Source organism: Sapajus apella, unplaced genomic scaffold (assembly GCF_009761245.1).
Source record: "Sapajus apella isolate SASKATOON/1434 unplaced genomic scaffold, GSC_monkey_1.0 scaffold87, whole genome shotgun sequence".
NCBI classification, from domain to species: domain Eukaryota; kingdom Metazoa; phylum Chordata; class Mammalia; order Primates; family Cebidae; genus Sapajus; species Sapajus apella.
In genome coordinates this window covers 371,007-391,225 of record NW_022437027.1, presented here as the reverse complement: position 1 = coordinate 391,225, position 20,219 = coordinate 371,007, and the positions used below count along the sequence as shown (strand labels likewise).

The 20,219-nt window shown below is 42.1% G+C and overlaps 1 protein-coding gene across 3 annotated transcripts; it reads right to left on the bottom strand.

Moving 5' to 3' along the window:
• Positions 1–1,977: 1,977 nt before the first annotated feature.
• TIFA (TRAF interacting protein with forkhead associated domain) lies at positions 1,978–11,772 on the bottom strand. Of its 3 annotated transcripts, XM_032254736.1 has the most exons (4): positions 11,545–11,772; positions 10,073–10,133; positions 6,957–7,039; positions 1,978–3,349 (listed from the first exon to the last, which is right to left on the bottom strand). In XM_032254736.1, exon 4 carries the CDS (start codon positions 3,320–3,322, stop codon positions 2,735–2,737), a length of 588 nt encoding a protein of 195 aa, XP_032110627.1. In that variant the 5' UTR covers positions 3,323–3,349; positions 6,957–7,039; positions 10,073–10,133; positions 11,545–11,772; the 3' UTR covers positions 1,978–2,734. The 3 variants fall into 3 exon arrangements, with proteins under 3 accessions (XP_032110627.1, XP_032110626.1, XP_032110628.1); XM_032254735.1 differs by lacking the exon at positions 6,957–7,039 and having other exon boundaries at positions 1,978–3,340; positions 11,545–11,771; XM_032254737.1 differs by lacking the exons at positions 6,957–7,039; positions 10,073–10,133 and having other exon boundaries at positions 1,978–3,340.
• Between the last annotated feature and the right edge of the window lie 8,447 nt (positions 11,773–20,219).

Genomic DNA, 20,219 nt, shown 5'->3' with positions numbered 1-20,219 from the left:
GCCCTCTTCACTGCACACGGCCCACCTCCATGCCTTGGTGACCTAATGGGGGTGGACCCCTTGCTGCATACTGTCCACCTCTTAGCCTAGGTGATGTAATGGGGGTGGACCCCTTGTTTTATTGCTCACAACCCTATCATTATCCTTAAAGATGACTTCACTCACTACCCTGTCCCCTAATCTATACCCAATAAATACACACACTTCTGGACATTCAGGGCTTTGCCTGTCTTCACTTATAGGTGCTGTGGCCACCCCCCCCCCCGAGCCCAGCTGCGTTTTCCTTGTACTTCTGTGTCCTGTCTCTTTATTTATCAGATCCTATGCCTCAGCACAGCATAAGGGACACCCCACGACCCTGTGGGGCCCTTAGCCCTACAATACTAATCTATTGTTCCTTTATTATTGGAGCATTCATTATTATTTACTACTGGAGTTGGGCTATGGAAAGTGTTTTATTCTTTGGAGAACAATAATAAATAAACATTTAGCAACCCGCTCTCTCCTTTGCCAATCTTTTAAGGAGAAAAAATAGAAAAAAAATTAATATTTATCAAGTTGAACAAAACTCTTTCCAAGATATACACTAGGAGATATCATTATTCCGTATGAGCATGAGATTTTCCTGGCCCTAAATATTACTTAACACATTGTTTGGGTTCAATAACAATAATACATGAATTCCTTAATATTAAATTTATAACTTAGAAACACATTCATCAGCCTCAAAGACAAGAAACAGAGGTGAAAGTCTTCCAAAATAGTCAAAATGTGACAGTATGTACATATTAAAGTATATATACTTCACCCATAGAAAGGCGTTCTCATGACACTACACACTGTAAGCAATTCTAAGAAGCTGGGTGATGTGGCTAAAAATCCACATCATACAGAAAGCTCTAATCCTAGAAAGAATCAGTAGTAGATAATCTTAGACTAAAGGGAGTATATTAGTTTTCTATTTGCTGCTGTAACAAATTACTGCAGTGGCTTACGACAAACACAAATTTATCATCATAAAGTTCTGTAGGTTAACAAGTCAAACATATCTCACTGGACCAAAATCAGGGTGTCCACAAGAGTTTGTTCCTTTCTGGGGGTTTGTCTTTTCCAGCTTCCAGATGTTCAATGCACACTTTCCAGTTTCAAGGGACCATCCACATTGCTTGGCTTACGATATCCTTCCTCCCAGCAACAGCAGGTCAAGTCCACCTCACACCTCATCACTCTGACATACTGATCTGTCTCTCTTCCACTTTTAAGGATCTGGTGATCAATTGGGCACACCCAGATAATCCAGCATAATCTATTTTAATTCCAGCTGCAGCCTTAATTCCCCTTTGCCATGTAGCAGCACAGTTACAAGTCCTGGAGACTATCACATGGACACCTGAACATCTTTGGATGGATCATTACTCTGCCCATCACGGGGAATAAGCAGGAAAACTAGACACAGGAACTAAAGAGTCATTCAGGCCACTTTGCATAGGGACAAATATTTCACCCTACTGGGATAGTTCCAGGGCTGGGGAGTCAGGGTTAGGGTGCTGGATATCACATACTATTGCCCAGGAATAGACTGATGGTCTGAATCAAGAAGAGGTTTAAAGCCTGTTTTGTTAAGAGGCTGGAGAGTTCACAAAAGCATTTTTTAAAGGATGTTACAAAAATATGGACCTCTTACTATAGGAAATTTCGTTTATCTGGAAAATTGTACAGTAAGCCTTACTACCTGGCAATGCTACAATTTACCTTAACTAAATGGTTACCATTATACTTAACATTCACTATCTTAGTTAAGATGAGTTGAATAAGTATCTTAAATTTAAAAAAATTAAGAACTGAAAAATACTTTTTAAAGTTGACATTTTAGAAATATTTAAGCATTTATTATAAACATTTTCACATAAATTTATATATGAAAAGTGGCCCAAGAACAGTTCTTTCCCTTATTTAGAAAAAAAAATTCAACGAAAATGGCTAATTAAACTTTGTCTTTATTGTGTACATGGATACTATTAAAAAGGTGAATTTGTGAAATTTTAAAATTTTGTATAACACATAAAAATCAAACTTCTAATTTTGTAAACAAATAATTCTAAACATAACACAGTGGTGCTTTAAAATGTTTAAATATTTGTCTTAGATGCTGAACATAGACAAAGAGAACTGTCATCTTAGGAGCAAACACACTACAATTCTGTAAAAAGAAGTCATGGAAAAGCAAGGTAGTATTCCTCAAGTAAGTCCTCCCATTCTAAAACCACAGTGACGCACAGACGCTAGTCCAGAGCCTATTCCGGTACTCCGGTGCTGCAAGTGCTGACAGGCTACGAACACTGGTAACAAGCTGCCTGGAGCCTTGGCCTTGAAAACAAATGGCTGCTGTGAAACAATGCGACCAAACCAAGAGACGGTTCCTTACAAAAACAAAGCAAACACAGATGAAAATCAAGCAGAAAAAGAAAATAATATAACCTTATTTTGAGAACACTATTTCATCCCAAAGGATATCTTTTTGTATATTAATCCTCACAGATGAGCGGTTAAAATAATTTTGTGTAGCTCCAGGAATACAACAGGTGACTAAGTTAATGACTGACACAATTTACAGACTTCAAAGTGATAATACTGAAATTCCAAATTTCACAGCACAACAGATGACTATAACATACTACCCTAACAAACGCTTAATAAGTAGTGTCTGTAGAGCATCCACAGAGTTCTTTGTCCTTCACATTTCTTCTCTGAGACTTTCTGTGTTCATTAACTCGTTTTCATCCATTTCTGTAGGAGAACTGCTTTGGAAGGAAGAGAGCGAATAAATGCCATACTTGGGTATGGGCCTGTGCGGTGGCCAGTTGTTTTCTTGCAAGAGTGATCTTGGAGATAAAATAAACTGAATCTCAAAAAATTCCAATGATTCTCCATCTTCCTTCTCCATCAGAAACTGATACTCTCCGAATCTGATCATGCACTTGTATGGCAGGTCCATTTTATTTAGGTAGCCCAGCTCTCTACTGTCCATGATCAGATTGGCCTTTTTACTCATATTTTTAATTTCAAAGGAGAGAACTGAGCTGTTGAATTGTTTAAACAGCTGCAAAGAAAACTGAACTCGAGAAACCTGTTTGTCCTGAAAAGTATAACGACAGATGTTGGAATTTCGGCCAAATTTCACCACTTCACTGGAAGGGAGTTTGTCTCTGCTACAAAACCTTATTGACTGAAATATTCCACTTTGCAACTGGCCAGGATGATAAACCGTTATCTGGAGACAAGTTACTGTCTCTTCTGTGTCAGCATCTTCAAAACTGGACATGATGTGCCCAAGGCCCACCTGCAAAAATTAAATTACCATGTTAGTTTCTGCTTATACACGAAGCATTGAGAAATTTGATTCTAATATTTTGATGAACATCCCCTGATAGGCAATTTATTTGGACTTAAGGAAAACAATACATAGATAATACTTTCAGTGAACTAGTCGACATGTGAAATCTTATACCAAGACCTAAAAAATCACTGCACTAATCTTTCCCATCTTTTTCATTTCTAGTTTGACTATAAGACCATACATAAAATGCAGACAATAACAAAGAATGATTTTTGATAATAAAATGATTTGAGGGAAGCATAAGGAAACCTCAGTTCCTCTCTCACTTAAATAGAGTGACTTGAGCCCAGAGAAAATATGAGAGGTGTACTTTAAAAATAAAATTAGGAAATAAAAAATTCCTTTGGTTTGAATGCCCTCAGAGGATATACACAAAAAGAAAACCTACAGTTTATTAACTGGATTATAATTAAATATATTATGAATTGTGAAACCTGGTTAAAGAAACTTAATACTTATACACAGACAATTTGCAACATTTATCCTTTATCTCCTCTTTATATCCACTTTGACTTCTAACAGGTAAATTATTAAAACTAGTAAATGCTTTAAATGGTTATTTTATTCTATAATTTCAAATGTTAGACATTACAGACTTTTAAGAATATAAGTCTCCATGAGGTGGTTCTAAATGTCATGGCTTGCACTGGTAATAGAATTAATCATTTTTGTCAGTGGTGCCCAGTGATGGACAAAACTGTCCTTAGCTACAAATTGCACAATCTAACTGTTGTTAACCACGTCCCTCGAGAGCCGATGGTCCAGGGTGCCCTCCATCTGCTTTGATAATCAGTTGAGTACTTAAAAGCAGTATAACAGGATGGAGAGATAGCTACCAAAATTTTTATGAAGTTACTTCAACATACAATGCCATTTTAAAACAAATTTAATATTTTAAAAGCACGTGCACATGATTTTTAAATTCAAACACTAACAAAAGATTTTAAAAAACAAGTATCTCTCCCCGACCTGAACTCTTTGTCTTCCTCTCCTAGAGTACAACCACAATAAAAGTTACCTTTATCCTTACAGAAATTTTCTTTACATAACCAGCATAAAACTATGTGTGTACACGCTGTCTCTCTCTCTCACACACACACACACACACATACATGCACCCACATTACTCCTCAGAGAGAAAAAAATTCTTACTCAAATAGAAACATGCTATAAAACATGCTTCATTTAGTTCTGAAACTTGATTTTTTTTTATTTTTTTATTTTTATTATTATTATTTTTTTTTTGAGACAAGTCTCTGTCGCCCAGACTGAAGTGCAGTGGCATGATCTCAGCTCACTGCAAACTCTACCTCCCAGGTTCAAGCGATTCTCCTGCCTCAGCCTCCCAGGTAACTGGGATTACAGACACACACCACCACACCTGGCTAATTTTTGTATTTTTAGTAGAGACAGAGCTTTGCCATGTTGGCCAGGCCGCTCTCAAACTCCTGAGCTCAGGTGATCCACCTGCCTTGCCCTCCCAGAAGTGCTGGGATTACAAGTGGAAGCCACTACGCCCAACCAATTTTCCAATTAATAATATATATGAGTGATTATTTCTCCATATTTACACATACAAATGTACCTCATTCTTTAAGAGCTGCATAGAATTCCAAAACTCTAGTGTGGCGGTAAGTGAACCCGTACATAGAGAGATACTGAGTGGCGCTGCAGTCCTTGAATGACTCTCACTGGCTACTGCTACTGGTCACTATCTGCTTATACTGATTTGGGGTTTTGAGATCATCAGTCTTAAGTGAGATTGATTTGTAGTTTTATTATTTTTTGTTTGCCATCTATATTAGATGTTGGCATCAAAATTATTCTGGTTTGAAATATGAAAAACAAAAACCAGGCCGGGAGCAGTGGCTCACACCTGTAATCCCAGCACTTTGGGAGGCCAAAGCAGGTGGATCACAAGGTCAAGAGATCGAGACCATCCTGGCCACCATAGTGAAACCCTGTCTCTACTAAAAATATAAAAATTAGCCGGGCGTGGTGGTAAGTACCTGTAGTCCCAGCTACTTAGGAGGCTGAGGCAGGAGAACTGCTTGAACCCAGGAAGCGGAGATTGCAGTGAGCTGAGAGTCACACCACTGAACTCCAGCCTGGCGACAGAGCAAGACTCTGTCTCAAAAACAAGCAAGCAAGCAAACAAACAAATAAACAAAAACAGAATATTTTCCTTCCCATTCTATCCTGCTGCTATTTGCTTTTTTTCTTTTCTTTTTTTTTTTTTTTTTTTTTGAGACAGCGTCTTACTAGGCTGCAGGCAGTGATGTGAACTTGGCTCACTGCAAAATCAGCTTCTCAGGTTCAAGCAATTCTCCCACTTCAGCCTCCCAAGTAGGTGGGACTACAAGCACGCGTCACCACTCCAGGCTAATTTTTCATATTTTAGTAGAGACAGAGTTTCACCATGATGCCCAGGCTGCCATCGAACTCCTGAGCTTAGGCAATCCATCCACCTCAGTCTCCCAAAGTGCTTGGATTACAGGCAGGAGCCACCATTCTCAGCCTTGCTATTTACTTTTAAAATACAATTTTCCTTTCTATTTTGCAAAGTTCTGCTGCTGAAAATCACTCTTAGTTTATTCAATTATCCAACAAATGACATGACTAAGCAATATTTCTTTTCTATTGATTTGAAAATGCATCTTCAATTTTATTTTCATAATATATTTTTTGAACATTATTGCATCATACTGCTCTATCCAAGCAGGCCACAGATGTCCAGCTATAAGGAGAAAAATTGAAAAAAATCCTCAGAGTCCTGTGCTGAGGTAGTAAAACTTACTATGAAACCAAAGTCAGCAAGAATTAACACACAATGGGTAGAACTGGTTAATCCATTTTACACTGTGATTTGAAGACACTTTAATTATGGTAATAAAGTCCCATTATTCCGAAAGCAGACAGCATAAAAGGATAATTATAAGTCATGGGATGATGCATTAGCAGTCGACAAGAAAAGCATTTGCTATTAACAAGAGCCTGAAAAAGAAGCGCAAGAATCCGTCAGGGATCTCCAGCTTGGTTTAGGATATGCTGCCATCAATCTAGTTCATTCTTGGACTTCAGGCAATAAGAATTCCAGAAGGAGAACTGGATTAAAAACCGTGGTGTATTCTGGCTCTAAATAGTCTTTTGGTAACATCCAAATTTTGATTTTGTATGCTTTATATAAGCTATTATTTTATAATTCAGTCTTCTGAGAAAATCCACCACAAGAAAAGCTTATACCATTACCCCACATATGTTCTTATACTCAATCCCCAGGGCAGATACATTATCCACTATTAGGGGGAAAAATGGCATTCTGGTTTATACATCAGTGGCTATGAGTGCCTTGGTGTAGATCAGTTCTCTGGGTTTGACGAATCTCTGGGTTCAATGAATCTCTGGGTTCACAATTGTTACTCCATCCAACAAACACTGAGGCAGACTGCATTATTGTCAAATATTTGCTACCCTGTTTCTGCAGGTCTATCCCTACCAGACCTGACCCTTTAAAACAATGATTCACTTTGTTAACAACCATGTCAATGAAACATGAATGGAAGCTTAAGAGCCACTGTGTAGTTCTCCCTTCCCTCTTTCTCTTGTCAAAACTTCAACAGTTCCCGCAAGGGGCTGCTCAGTCTGGGTCCCAAAGGGAAGAGCCGAAGACAGGTATATAAAGGACAGGTCATATTAGCCAAAATGTCAACCCTTCTTCCAATAAGCCACTGAGATTTTTGAGGTCATTTGTTACTGCACCATAACAGAGACTGAGATGATGGATACATTCACATATCTTAGGAAGATATAAAACCACAGCAAACCTGGACAGTGATGTGGTTTGGTTGCGTCCCCACCCCAATCTCATCTTGAATTATAGCTCCTGCAATTCCCACATATTGTGGAAGGGATCTGATGGGAGGTAACTGAAACATGGGGCTAGGTCTTTCCCATGCTATTCTTGTGATCGTGATTAAGTTTCACCAGATTTGATGGTTTTATAAGGGGGAGTTTGCCTGCACAAATTCTTTGCCTGTTGCCATCCCTGTAAGACATGACTTGCTCCTCCTTGCCTTCTGCCATGATTGTGAGGCCTCCCCCACGTGAACTGTGAGTCCACCAAATCTCTTTCCTATATAAATTACTCAGTCTCAGGTATGTCTTTACTAGTAGTGTGAAAACAAACTAATATAGACAGGAATAAGGGCTACTACTTATTACGTGCCTTTCATGTACCAGAAGACTGCAAAGTCCCTAACACATTGTACAAAGTACCTCCATTTTTCTAAATAATCGTTTAATTTTTAAAAATTATTTTCTCTTTCCCGCTTTCCCCCGTGCCCTGCTTCCTACTTAGCTCTTCAGAAATGCAAATGTAACCTTTCACCTCTCCTGACCAGACACTCCCTACAGGGCAAATGTTGGGAAAAGCAGCAAAGGAGAAAGGACTTACAGAGTGCCTACATAAATTGGTTATGAGTAACATATAAACAAGGAACAACAAACTGTGGAAGGCCGCAGGAGGACTCTGAGGAGGAAGGCATCTCCATGCCTCATGTTCCCGTGCAGGGTGACCTAGGCTCTGTTACCATAAACACTGTGCTCAAGGACATAAAACCCCTTCGTAGCACTATGACATAGCCAGACTTGTAGGCTCCTTGTAAGGCCTGCATTCCATCAGCTGCACATAGATAATAAGCTAAAGATAACCACATGTTCTTGTTTTGTGAAACTCCCAAACCGCCATTGTTATGAATCCTTAGAATGACACACCAGTTCTGGCTCACTAATTCACTTCTGGCCCACTGATTCACTCCACCATCACGTCACCCACTCTCCACTATTACACCACCCCTACACTGTAGATCAAAGTGACTGTAACCAATAAATAGTGTGGATGATCAGAGTTCAGGGCCTTCATTGTCTCCTCCAGAGTAATACGTGATGGCCCCTGGTCCCACTCTTTGCACTCTTAATCTGTCTTTTTCTCATTCCTTTGTCACCATCGAACATGGGGTACCCATGGGTGATATAAGGCTGGCTCCCTGCAGGCAAGTATATCTAACTATGTGCTCCAAGATGATCTCAACTTTGATCTCTCCTGGAGAGTTGACAGTTGATTTGTAGACCAAAGCATGCTCCCACAGAACTCTCACCTCCAGGGGGTGGCCTAAGAACTCACACCTACTACGAGAGCATGGCAAAAGCATGCCCACTTGGCCACTTATATAACTTATATTTCTTCCCAGGAAGGAGCCAACTCTACTGTCTGGTAGATAAGGCACCAGGCAAGTGGGGGACCCCCTGCTCTGGCTCACTTCCCACCCTACTTTATAAAAGCGCCCACTTTCTGCTCCAAAAGTGAAGCAGCACATTCTGCATGTGGATAAAGGAAGGACATTTTGTGTCCCTTTCTCCAGGCTCACTTAGGAATTCCCTTTTTTTTTGTGCCAGACCTCACTCTTGTTAATTGGACTCCACATGTAGTGGGCAACTAACCTGCTTTTTGGTGACAACAGGTCATCTGTTCTTCAAAATAACCCTGTGAATCACTGCTTCACTGATGAGGGTGCTGAATCTCAAGAGAGTTTAAAAACCAGCCCAGATCACAAATCCAATGTCAAAGACAGGATTCAAACTCTAATGCACCCTCTCTTGACCGTTACAAACACTGCCTCCCTGGTTACCAGTTACTTCACAAACTTTAGCAGTTAGCCTGTAGAGAAGGGGGACATAAAGGTGTGTGGGCTACAACCAGCAAGGCACCAAATGAGAATGTAATACTGGGGAGGGAAATACGCCATTAGCGCTACCTCATAGGAGGAACAGGCTCTGAAGCACCAGGTTACTGTGAATATCAGTTCTCCTTAAGCCTGGGCGTATAAATGTTTGCATGGACCTAGTACTCATTGGTAATTGTGGCAGTTTGTTTGAAGACTATCTCGATCTCTAACCTCAAGGAGCTTAGAAACAAATCTATTTGTTTATCTCCAAAGCCACAAGGTCCCTCTACAAAATGACCTGAATATCCTGACATTTCAGAGTGGTCAGCAGAAAAACAGGAAAGACAGAAGCTAACAATTAACTAAAACAATGTACTTAAAATTGTGAGATTAAAAAAAAAATCACTGGTGCACATTTGCTCAAAACAGCATTTTAAAATCTGTTAATCTTAAGTTATCAAAGAAAGAGGGGAACAACGATTTTATATAGTGGTAACAATTGTTACCTCTGGAGACAGAAACTGGGGGCCCAGGATAGGAAGGGGACTGACTGGCCACTGCACACTCTGTACCTTCGGAATTTTATATCATGTGCACTTCAATGCACGTGGTATAAAATACGGACATGGAAAGTATTTGTTATTCAAACACTTAGCAAATACTTTCTCTACAAAGTCACCAACTATCATTTTTATGAAATTGACTGTGGTTGGAGATTAGAAAAGTATCATTAAAGGGGTAAACTGTAATATCTGACATGGAAAAGTTGTAAAACATTGATTAATATCTGACAACAGATCTGTGTTAACAAAGGAACTACAACAAATATTGAAATAAAAAGAAGCAATGCAGTTGGGAACTCTGTCTCTAAAAGCTTAATACAGAAGGCATGGATGCCGCATTCTTGAGTGTCCAGCTCTTCTGTGCTAGACATCAGTATGTATACACTTACCTGGGAGGCTCAGAGCTGGGAAGAGAAGGGATAGATTCAGGACAAGGCTTCTGACTCCTCTCTGGGGAAAGAAGAATGGACACGTGTAGAGGTGTTATGTGCAAAAACAGCACTTCCATTTCTGCTACCCTCCCTGTAACTCCACACACCCACCCACACATGCACACACACACCCCCTAAGGTCCTGCAAAGCCAGTGAAGAGACATACTACTCTCACTTTGCAGAAGGATGTTTGGCCTTAAAATGTCATAAACAAAAAGACATACAGAGATATTTTTGCTAAAAGAAGCCAGATGTCTAAGCAGTTTAACAGAAAGCTTGGCACCCCTGGGTGGTCATGCATGCCAACAAGATTTCTCATGCTTTAAGAAGTCTGTTTTTTAAAACAAAATTGACTACAATAATGGAGTCTGCTTTGGATGGTGAAAATTTTTACTTTCATTTCTCCCCCACCCTCCTCTCCCCAGTTCCTTCTGAATATATTCTCAAGAAAGAGTTATGTCTTTGGGTGGTTGCAAGTAGGAAGTTTCGAGGCTTTTCTCCCTAATGAACACCAAATACTGAGCACACAGGAGGGCAACAGAAACTTGGAACAGAGCAAAAGACCAAGTTATCCTCCTGCCTAACCCTGCTCAACAGGATCACCCTGAAGTGTGGCTCTGAAGACATTTGTGAACTCTGGCACAGCTGTTCGGCAGAAGTAATACTAAAGCCACCGGTCTTGCAAAAACAAAGAACAACGACAACAACAAAATGTGAAAACCAAACACAGCAGGAGGAAACCCTTAGGAAAGCTGGGTGTTTTTCAGGTATGAGATTTTCCTTCTCCCGCTCTCCCTGATTTGCCTGACCCCACTTCCCGGTCGCTGCGGACATCCGCAGTGAGGCTCAGTGTGGATTTTGGCTCAGAGGATTGGGTAAATTACACTCTTCATCTGAAATCCGGGGAAAGTCCCAGAAAACAATGGATGACTATATTTCTCTCATGAACCAGATTGAAGCAAGAAGTCAGGTCTAGGACCAAGGATCTTGGCGCGCGGGGGAGCCCAGGGCCACGCAGAAAGGTCTCGCTCGGTCGCAGAGAGTGTGGGGCTGTGGTAGGTGGCAAGGGGGGGGGTCACACACAACTGCTCTGGAGCCACACTGCATAAATGGCATTTTTGTTGTTTTCTGATTAGAAAAACGTTGCAAAGAACACTAGAGTACAGAGAAAACACACCACCATCTCCAATATTTCCTCATTTATGTAAATATTCTCATATTTTATGAAGCAGGGAGGTGACATCTATAATTTTGCAGGCTTTGCTTAGCATACATGAGCGTGTGCCAGCCAGCCAGGTCGGCAGGAGCGGCGGGGGGTAACTTCCTATCCGACACCCCGAAAACCTCCCGGACAAAGCTGCTGTCTGTGCATGAGGAACAGAAAAGGGCCAGTCCCCACCTCGCCCCCAGCCCGCCGCCCCAAAGGTACCTGGGGCTGGGGAGTCCGGGAACTCTCCTGAGCTGTTCGGCTTTCCCGGCTCAGAGCGCGCCCGGCCGCTGCTCCTCCGCGCGAGCAGGTGTGAGCTGGAGGATGCGGGGGACGGAGCCAGCGACCAGGGACCGCGGGCCGCGGATCCTCCCGAGCACACGGCGTCCCCTCCCACTGGCTGCAGAGCGCGTCCTCGGGCGCCCGGGGCCTCAGTGACGCGCGCAGCGAAGGCGCGGAGGTTTTCAGGCTCGGAGCGCCCGCGCAGATCCCGCCCCTTCCTTCCTCCCGAGGTGACGCTGGCGCCTTTCCCTGGAGGCACCCAGCCCCGCGGTCGCCTCGCTCGGTTCTCTGGCGGGGTTTGGTGGGCGGTGCACCCACCCGTACCGCGCCTTCCCAAACCAGTGGCCTTACCAGAAAGCCCGTTTGGCGAGCTGGAGAAAAGAAGGGAACTGGATCACTTCAGCACTGAGGGGGAGTTTTCCCCCAAATGAGTGTTGTCCCGGGGCGGGGGCAGGCGAGGAGTTGAACTAATCTTTAGGTGACTCCAAAGATACCAAGCAAGCTAGGTGCTTGGCATGCGCGAGCTCCTCTACTCATCGCAGGCCCCCTTACACATGAGTAAACTGAGGCCCAGAAGTGACGAGCAACAACAGAAATGGTTTTTTTTTTTGACAGAGCAACAGTCTCGCTCTGTCGCCCATGCTGGACTGCAGTGGCGCGACCTCGGCTCACTGCAACCTTCGCCTCCCACAGAGGCCAGATTTGAACTTGCTCCAGGTTGCCCTCGCTTCACACCCGGCAGAGCAATCCAGTCGCTTCTTCTCCTGCCAATTCCACCAGAAGGGACTTCCAGAGTTAGCAAGTAAAAGCTGGTACATGATGAAATGGGAAACTCTCAGGAGTCCTTCATATCTTAGAGTGAATAAGGTAATGCTACTTTTCTGCCTGAGGGAAAAGGTTCAGAATGAGCCTAAGGACAGTAGGCGTCAGGAGAGGACAGACCTGGCCAGGCGCAATAGCTCACGCCTATAATCCCAGCACTTTGGGAGGCTGAGGTGGGTGGATCACCTGATGTCGGGAGTTCAAGACCAGCCTGACCAACATAGTGAAACCCCATCTCTACTAAAAATACAAAAATTAGCCGGAGGTGGTGGCAGGCACCTGTAGTCCCAGCTACCCGGGAGGCTGAGGCAGGAGAATCACTTGAACCCAGGAGTCAGAGGCTGCAGTGAGCCAAGATCTCACCATTGCACTCCAGCCTGGACTACAGCCCAGGTAAAAAAAAAAAAAAAAAAAAAAAAAAAAAAGGAGAGCGTATAGATCCTGTAGAGACCAGTGGTCCCCCACCAGGGACCAGTTTCATGGAAGACTTTTTCCACAAACTGGGGTAGAGGCAGCAGGGTATGATTTCAGGATGGTTCAATCCCATTTCATTTATTGTGCATTTTATTTCTATTATTATTGCATTGTAATATATAATGAGATAATTATACAACTCACCATAACATAGAAGCAGTGGAAGCCCTGAGCTTGTTTTCATGCAACTAGACAGATACAACTGGGGATCATGGGAAACAGTGACAGATCATCAGGCATTAGATTCTCATAAGCACGCAACCTAGATCCCTCCCATTTGCAGGGTTCCAGTCCTATGAGAATCGAATGCCCCAGTGATCTGACAGGAGACAGAGCTGACGCAGTAATGCAGGTGATGGGGAGCGACCCTAAATACAGATGAAGCTTCCCTTGCTGGGCCTGGGCTCACCTCCTGCTTTGCTGCTGGGTTCTTAACAATCCATGGACCACTGCCAGTCCATGGCCCAGAGGTTGAGGACACTTGCAATGAAGGAGAAAGAAGACTGAGGATAGAGGAAGGAGGAGAAAACTTGGCCTGGTTGAGATCACAGTGGCCTACTTCTTTGCATGGAAACCAAATTCTGGTGATGGAAATGAGTGGAAGCCCCTCATTTGTCTGTGTTCTGTCCTTGAGTTCAGGAGAGTTGCTTGTTTGTGAATCGGTTTCACTGGCAATAAAATGACATTGATGCCACCTGATAAAGACGTTCTGTGGGTGGGGTAAGTTTTGAACTGTATCAGAGCTAGGTAAAACCAAATACGGTAACTGTAGGGAAAGAAGGGTGCATTTACAAGTGAGGCAGATTCCCATAAGGGCTGCAATTTTGTTTGTTAATCATTAACATTTATTATTTCTTCTCTGGAAGGATAGCCAGGGTACCTTCTCTCAGCTGATGAACTTGAGAGCAGGTGGAAGATAAAACATGCAATCTGATTGTGCCAGTGGACTCATACAATAGAAGGATATTATCAGAATTGGAGTTTCCAATCTCTAATTTGAAAACTGACAAAAGGCTGAGAAAATTTCTAAAAGCTTAAATAGGGCTAGTGCCCAAAAGAAATGTGACTCTTTATTTCTGTACTTTCAATTTATTACGTTTTCAGAAAATCACCAGGGGACACTTGCAAAAGTAGCAAGTTTAAGTCACTCATATCTAAATTAGGCAAAGTAATTTGTAACATGGGCTTTATTATTGTTTCTGTTTGCAGAACATCATTAAAAATGATTATTTTTTAATAAAGAGATTATTTTACAATTTTACTACAGATTTTACTTGTTTTGTTTTTATTCAAGATCAAAGTTTAAACAAATGGAGTAATGATAGCTTTTCTGGAAAAACATGAACACCATTCTTGGATAATGAAAATGTCTTTACTGTTAAAGAAACAGTAGGAATTTTAATTATGCAATGAAGGTACTAGACATTTCAAGAAGGGGTTTATAAAAAATATTCTCACACCTGTAATCCTGCACTTTGGGAGGCCAAGGTGGGCGGATCACGAGGTCAAGAGATCAAGACCATCCTGGTCAACATGGTGAAACCCCATCTCTACTAAAAATACAAAAATTAGCCGGGTGTGGTAGCACATGCCTGTGGTGACAGCTACTCGGGAGGCTAGGTGAAAGAATCACTTGAACCCAGGAGGCGGAGGTGGCAGTGAGCTGAGATTGCACCACTGCACTCCAGCCTGGTGACAGAGCAAGACTCCGTCTCAAAAATAAATAAATAAATAATCCTCTATTATTTATCTTAAAACAAGCAAATTACTAAAGTCTGAAAGTACTGCAGCCAAAATTACATCAGACTGAAGAAACGTAAGGCTTCCAGTGTGCCACCATTGCAAATATGCTGTTGAGAGCAGCAGGAAATCACCTTTGAGGCCCTCTTATTGTGGTTTATCTTTTTGAAAAGAACCAAAAAAAAACTTGATTTTTGTTTTGATGTGATTGTGTCATTTCAATGTGATTGTGTCATTTTGTTTCAATTTGATTGTGTCATAAATTCATTCTCTGGTCCTGACATAGCCTTAAAGTGTGAAAATTTCTCTTGCACATAGAACTGCTCATGGGCTACCCACATCTTTTAAATTAGGTAGATGCAGTTAAATGCTCCTGTGAAGCAAGTGAGGTTAACTAAGTTTAAAAGTTTGCGTGGCTTTTAGACTTAGTTAACCTCACTTGCTACTACAATCAAACGCCCTGAGTGGTGCCGGGTTTATAAGAAGTTACATAAATGCTTTCAGGAAAAAATAACAGGAAGCCCTAACCTAAAAGTTCTGCTAGGATTGTAAACAAAATAGAAGAAACCAATAGGCATGTGTTATTGTTACAGAAAGGAGGGATTTACTGTTTTATTTATCAATGACTCATCATTCAATTTAAAAATAACATAAAGTGTGGCCTGGCGCAGTGGCTCACACCTGTAATCCCAGCACTTTGGGAGGCTGAGGCGGGGGGGGGGGGGGATCATGAGGTCAAGGTAATACAATCACGCCCTGTAAAAACAAAATAAGAAAGAGTTTTGTGTTTGTGTTACTTGCTAAAAAATGAATTATATGACTTTGCTTTCTGTCCGAGTAATTCTAAGCACCTGAGACACACACTTGTCTAACTCTCCCCTGTCCAGCCCTGACATTCAAATTCTGTGCAGTTCAGCTCAGGTGTGTCTCACCACCTCATGGTGGATGCTCTCTGCTAATGTGTGAAAACATTTAGAATCACCTGAGATAGCTGACCTAAATTGTTTTCCACTAGTTCCTAAATGAGGGACAGTCAGCAGCCCAAATCTCTTTCTCGTCCCTATTCTTGAAGTCAAGTGACCACAATTAAAATGAACAATTTAAAGCCAAGCGCAATGGCTCACGCCTATAATCCAGCCCTTTGGAAGGCTGAGGCAGGCAGATCACTTGAGGCCAGGAGTTTGAGACCAGCCTGGCCAACATGGTGAAACCCTGTCTCTACTAAAAATGCAGAAATTAGCCACAAGTAATGGTGTGCACCTGTAGTCCCCAGCGACTCGGAAATCTGAGACATAAGAATGGCTTGAACATGGGAGGTGGAGCTTGCACTAAGCTGAAATCGTGTCGCCTGGGTGATACAGCGAGACTCTGTTTCAAGAAAAGAAATCGAAAAAATGAACAATTTAAATCTATGTGTGAAGGCTGCTCTACTAAAGAAAAAACAAAATGCCGCACAAAAATGCTAGCATTTGTGGAAAAACATAAATGTGTGAACTATCCACAAGGAGGTGGAATGGATAACATTGGTTAATTATGAGAACATGGCTGATGGAGGACAGAAGGCTGGAGTCGAGGAGAGAGTTCTCATCATGTCCTTTTTCCAACATTTTGGATTTTTGTAATTATCTTCATGTGTTACAGTGACACACACACACACACAGCTTTTTAAAGAAGAGCCAAGTAAGAGAAATGCCCTAAGAGACAGGTCCCAATGCTTTAAAGCCTCGATATTTTTCACATGATGGAGGTTTACAACAAAATTCAGGCTCTCAAGAAAACAGTCAGATGGTGAGGAGAAAAGGGGATCCCCTAAAGACAAGGCCCCTGAAGGGTGCAGGGAGAGGAATGAGTTAGCCTGTTTCGGCCATCATTTCTGCCTCAACCTGGAGGCAGCTGTGGGAAAGGTGCTGTGGGGGGCAGAATTCTAAAATGGCCCCCTGGGTCTTCACCCCCTGTATGTACAATCTGTATAATCCCCTCTTGAGAAGAGGCAGAACCTGTTAATATGTTGAGATATCACTGCTGTGATTAGGTTTCTAATCAATTATCTTTGAGTTAACAAAATGGGAGATGATTCAGCTGGGCTGGGCCTAATCAGGTGAGTTTTTGCTTTCTTTTTTTGAGACGGGGTCTTATTCTGTTGTCCAGGCTGGAGTGCAGTGGTGCGATCTTGGTTCACTGCAACGTCCGCCTCCTGGGTTCAAGAGATTCTCCCACCTCAGCTGGGACTACAGGAGCACACCACCATGCCCAGCTAATTTTATTATTTTTTGGTAAAGACGGGGTTTCACCATGTTAGCCAGGCTGGTCTTGAATTCCTGATCTCAGGGGATCCTCCTGCCTTGGCGTCCCAAAGTGCTGGGATTACAGGTGTGAGCCACCACACCCAGCCTAATCAGGTGAGTTCTTAAAAGGATTGAGCCCTTCATGAAGGACATGGTCCTGCTGACGTGGAAGGAGCAAACATCTATGCAGGAGCTGCCTATAAAGGCCACATGGCAAGGAAATTCCGATGGAATCTAGGAGCTGAGAGTGGCCCAGTCAATAGACAGCAAGAAAATGGGGACCTCTGTGCTACAACTACAATCTTGCCAGACACCCCAAGACTCAGATAAGAACTGCAGCACTCTCAGCTGTGAGTGTGACCAGACTTCTGACTGACAGAACCTTGAAATAATAAATGAGTGCTTTTCTTTTTTTGTGATATATCATAGAACCTTTATGTTTCCTCTAAATTATTACAAACTTATAGGTCAGGCGCAGTGGCTCATGCCTGTAATCTCAGTACTTTGGGAGGCCGAGGTGGATAGATCATGAGGTCAGGAAATCGAGACCATCCTGGCTAACATGGTGAAACCCCATCTCTACTAAAAATACAAAAAATTAGCCGGGGATGGTGGCAAGCACCTGTAGTCCCAGCTACTTGGGAGGCTGAAGCAGAAGAATCGTTTAAACCAGGGAGTCGAAGGTTGCAGTGAACCAAGACTCCGCCACTGCACTCCAACCTGGGCGACAGAGCAAGACTCCATCTCAAAAAAACAAAAACAAAACAGAAAAACAAACAAACAAAAAAAACTGATATAACATCCATTCTCTAGTTATGACACCATTTATAGATGTGTAAAACACATCTTCATTTATAAATATTTTACAGATAGTTTAGTAAGTGCTGTTGCTAGCTTTGTAGCAACCTGTTACGCAGCAATTTTAAAAGCTAACTTAGCGGCCTTTGTTAGAGGGTCCCAGTCAGTTGTGAAAGGTGCTCACTTATCCTGGCCTAAAGCCCCCAGTCACTCATTATAAGGGCTCATTATAAGGGCTTGAGTCCATGTAAGCAAACATGGAAGGAGCTGATTTGGGGAGTATATTATTTCTACCTGTGATATACTCCCCTCAAACTGAGTAACTTGATTTTTTTTTCCTTGTTAAAATTAAACTTCCTCAAGTTTAATTTTAACAAGGTGTACTATTGTACACCTTGTCAGTGTAATTTTCAGTAAACAAACAAAAAACTCTCCTCTTCTTTAATGTTACATTTAAGTATTTATATTTTTACGTTTCATGTGTTAGTACTTTTCCCTTAACTTTTATTTTTTGAAAGAGTCTCTCTCTGTCGCTCAGGCTGGACTGCAGTGGCACAATCATGGCTCACTGCAGCCTCAACCGCCTAGGCTCCTCCCAGGATCCCTCCCTTGCATAAATCTTTCTCCATACTCCAACCTTCCCACAGCAGTACATATTCTTTCTAAAACAGTTATATGATTTTGCAACTGCATTCTTTGCCTTAAGGTCATTGCTTGTGTGCACAGTCTGCATCTGTAGCACCAATGTAGCACTTGTCACAAAAGATTCTCAGCTAGGTGCAGTGGCTCACTCACGCCTGTAATCCCATCCCTTTGGGAGGACGAGGCAGGTGGATCACCAGGTGAGGAATTCAAGACTGGCGTGGCCAAGATGGTAAAACCTCATCTCTACTAAAAGTACAAAAATTATCTGGGTGCGGTGGCAGGCACCTATAATCCCAGCTACTTGGGAAGCTGAGGCAGGAGAATCACTTGAACCTGGAAGGTGGAGGTTGCAGTGAGGTGAGATCGAGTCACTGCACTATAGCCTGGGTGACAGAGCAAGACTCAGCCTCAAAAAAAAAAAAAAAAAAAAAAAAATCTCTGAACATGTTATTGAGATGAACAAATGATATCAGCTTGTGTCAGCATTTTATATTTTATATTCAAAATGATAAAACCTAGAAAATCAAAATGAATATGATGCTGCAACCAGTTTTCCTGTGTGTCATAATGTATTCCTTTTATAGGCGGACATCTCAGTCACTTAAAAGAGTTGAAATTTGTGTAATGAAACTTCCACCTTTGAAATCTTTCTAAAACTCAACAATGGATTATAAATGAGACATTTTATCTTTGTGTTTTACACGACTCTAACGATCTTACCAGGAATCCCTGTTGGAGACAGTCTTGGCTGTTGTCCAAACTGTAAGAAAGATCAATGTCTCCTATGAGATCCCTCCTCTTCAATCAGTGCCATTGCCTCTCTCTCCATATTCAAGTATCCAGTGCCCTCTTTTAGGCTCTGGAATGTACAGCCCTTCCTCCTCAGCACTGAATTTCCAACAGTTTTGCTCCCCTAACCACAAATAGAATTTTGCAAAGACAATAACTCCTTCACCTAAAGCTGATATTCATCTTTCATTATAACTCTAGACACAAAGAGTCTAAATCTGATGTTGAATAAACAAAACTCACACATTACTCTTAAAAGTATCCAACAAAAATTTTGTATCCTAGTGATTTAATGTTCCCCATAATCCATTTAAAAACACATGTAAAGGCCAGGTGCAGGGGCTCACACCCATAGTCCCAGCACTTTGGGAGGCTGAGGCAGGTAGATAGCTCGAGCCCAGGAGTTCGAGACCAGCCTGGGCAACATGGATGAACCCTGTCTTTACAAAAGCAAAAAATTAGCCAAGTGTTATGGTGTACACCTGTGGTGCCTGCTACTTGGGAGGCTGGGATGAATGGGTTGTTTGAGCCCAGGAGGTCAAGACTGCAGTGAGCTGTGATTGTGCCACTGCACTCTAGCCCTGGTGACAGCCCTGTCTCAAAAAAGTTTAAAATTTTAAAAATGTAAAGATAAAGACACATGTGCAGTATCTTCTTTAACTGGAAATTTTATATAATTTCTGTATTTCCTTAAGCTTCCATTTCCATTCCACTTCATCCACAGTTTATCCTAGTATAAAATACTTTATATACTTGAAAGTTTTTGTCATATTTCTCTACAGTAAAAATATGTGGGACAGGTGCAGTGGCTAAAGCCTGTAATCCTAGCACTTTGGGAAGCTAAGGCAGGCGGATCACCAGAGGTCAGGAGTTCGAGACCAGCCTGGCCAACATGGTGAAACCCTGTCTCTACTAAAATACAAAAATTAGCTGGGCATGGTGGTGGGTGCCTGTAGTCTCAGCTGCTTGGAAGCTGAGGCAGGAGAATCGCTTGAACCCAGGAGATGGAGGTTGCAGTGAGCCAAGATTGTGCCACTGCACTCCAGCCTGGGCAACAGAGCA

Excerpts from the sequence above, each read along its gene's own strand:
- TIFA (XM_032254736.1), bottom strand. The coding sequence starts at position 3,322 with ATGTCCAGTTTTGAAGATGCTGACACAGAAGAGACAGTAACTTGTCTC.